Below are 1,266 nucleotides of genomic sequence, written 5' to 3' on the forward strand. Positions count from 1 at the left end.
TCGATACTGGACAGGGGGTATCAATAAGGGATGGGGGGCATCGATATTGTGGTGAGGGCATTGTCACTCCCCCCGACCCTTCCATGCCCCCGCAGTGGTGAAGAACTACTTCCAGCTGCGGGAGTTCTCCTTCACGCTGCGGGACGACGTGTACGTGCGGTTCCAGTCCTTCAGCAGCCCCCAGGAGCTGGAGCGGGAGCTGCAGAAGATCAACCCCTACAAGATCGACATCGGGGCCGTCTACTCGCACCGGGTGAGTGAGTCCCGGGCACCGTGCTCGGGGTCCGTGGGAGTCCCTGGTTCACTGAGCCCGTCCTGTCCCTCCCGCAGCCCAACCAGCACAACACGGTGCACTTGGGGGCCTTCCAGCCGCAGGAGAAGGAGCTGGTCTTCGACGTCGACATGACGGACTACGACGACGTCCGGACGTGCTGCAGGTTCCCGGGGGGAATTCTGGGCCGGGAGGAGGATCTGGGGGTGTGGGGCGGCCACCTGAGCCACCACACTCTGCCCCCAGCTCGGCCGACATCTGCTCCAAGTGCTGGACGCTGATGACCATCGCCGTCCGCGTCATCGACCGCGCGCTCACGGGTGAGGGTCTGGGGGGCACCTGCGGACCCCTGTGCACGTCTGGGGGGGACACGTGGACCCCTCTGCACACGCAGACCACGCTCTGCCCCACAGCGATGCCCAGACCTCGAAGAAGAGCCGGGGCAGAACTCTGGCGGGGCTGGGGGACGTGCCGGTGCCCGGTGGGTTTGTGGCACCGCCAGCTTTGGGCGGTCACCACAGTCCATCCCGATGTGCCCCCAAACCTGTCTGTGCCCCCTGCAGAGGACCTGGGCGTGAGGCATCGCCTGTGGGTGTACTCGGGCCGGAGGGGTGTCCACTGCTGGGTGTGCGACGATGCGGTGAGGAAATGGTCCCCGGCGCTGCGGGCGGCCGCCGTGGAGTACCTGACCCTGGTGAAGGTGGGTGTGTGGGGGGCTGGGATGCCCTGACCCCAGTGAAGGTGGGCATATGGTGATCTGGGCACCCCTGACCCTGGTGACGGTGGGTGCCCAGGGGTCCAGGGGTCCTGGCTGAGCACCCCTGTCCCTGCAGGGCGGAGCAGATACGGTGAAGAAGGTGAACCTCTCCTACCCCGTGCACCCCTTCATCAGGTGAGTGGGGACCCCCTTGCCCGACCCCGCAGCCCCCGGCGGGCACTGAGCCCGTCCCGCTCCCCGCAGGCGCTCGGTGGCCGTGGTGGAGAAGTACTTCGAG

General features: G+C 67.0%; 1 protein-coding gene across 1 annotated transcript in view; it reads left to right on the top strand.

Annotated features, from left to right (window-relative positions):
* Positions 1-1,266, top strand: part of PRIM1 (DNA primase subunit 1) — a gene marked incomplete at its 3' end in the record, with an annotated part of 2,668 nt that extends 1,402 nt beyond the window's left edge. Inside the window, exons 2-7 of the mRNA XM_029958187.1 lie at positions 57-253; positions 331-437; positions 518-591; positions 835-971; positions 1,105-1,163; positions 1,233-1,266. Coding sequence (XP_029814047.1) covers positions 57-253; positions 331-437; positions 518-591; positions 835-971; positions 1,105-1,163; positions 1,233-1,266 — 608 coding nt within the window. The remainder of the gene's footprint in view (positions 1-56; positions 254-330; positions 438-517; positions 592-834; positions 972-1,104; positions 1,164-1,232) is intronic.

This window comes from Manacus vitellinus, unplaced genomic scaffold (genome assembly GCF_001715985.3).
Source record: "Manacus vitellinus isolate BGI_N305 unplaced genomic scaffold, ASM171598v3 scaffold_148_pilon, whole genome shotgun sequence".
Lineage (NCBI taxonomy): Eukaryota > Metazoa > Chordata > Aves > Passeriformes > Pipridae > Manacus > Manacus vitellinus.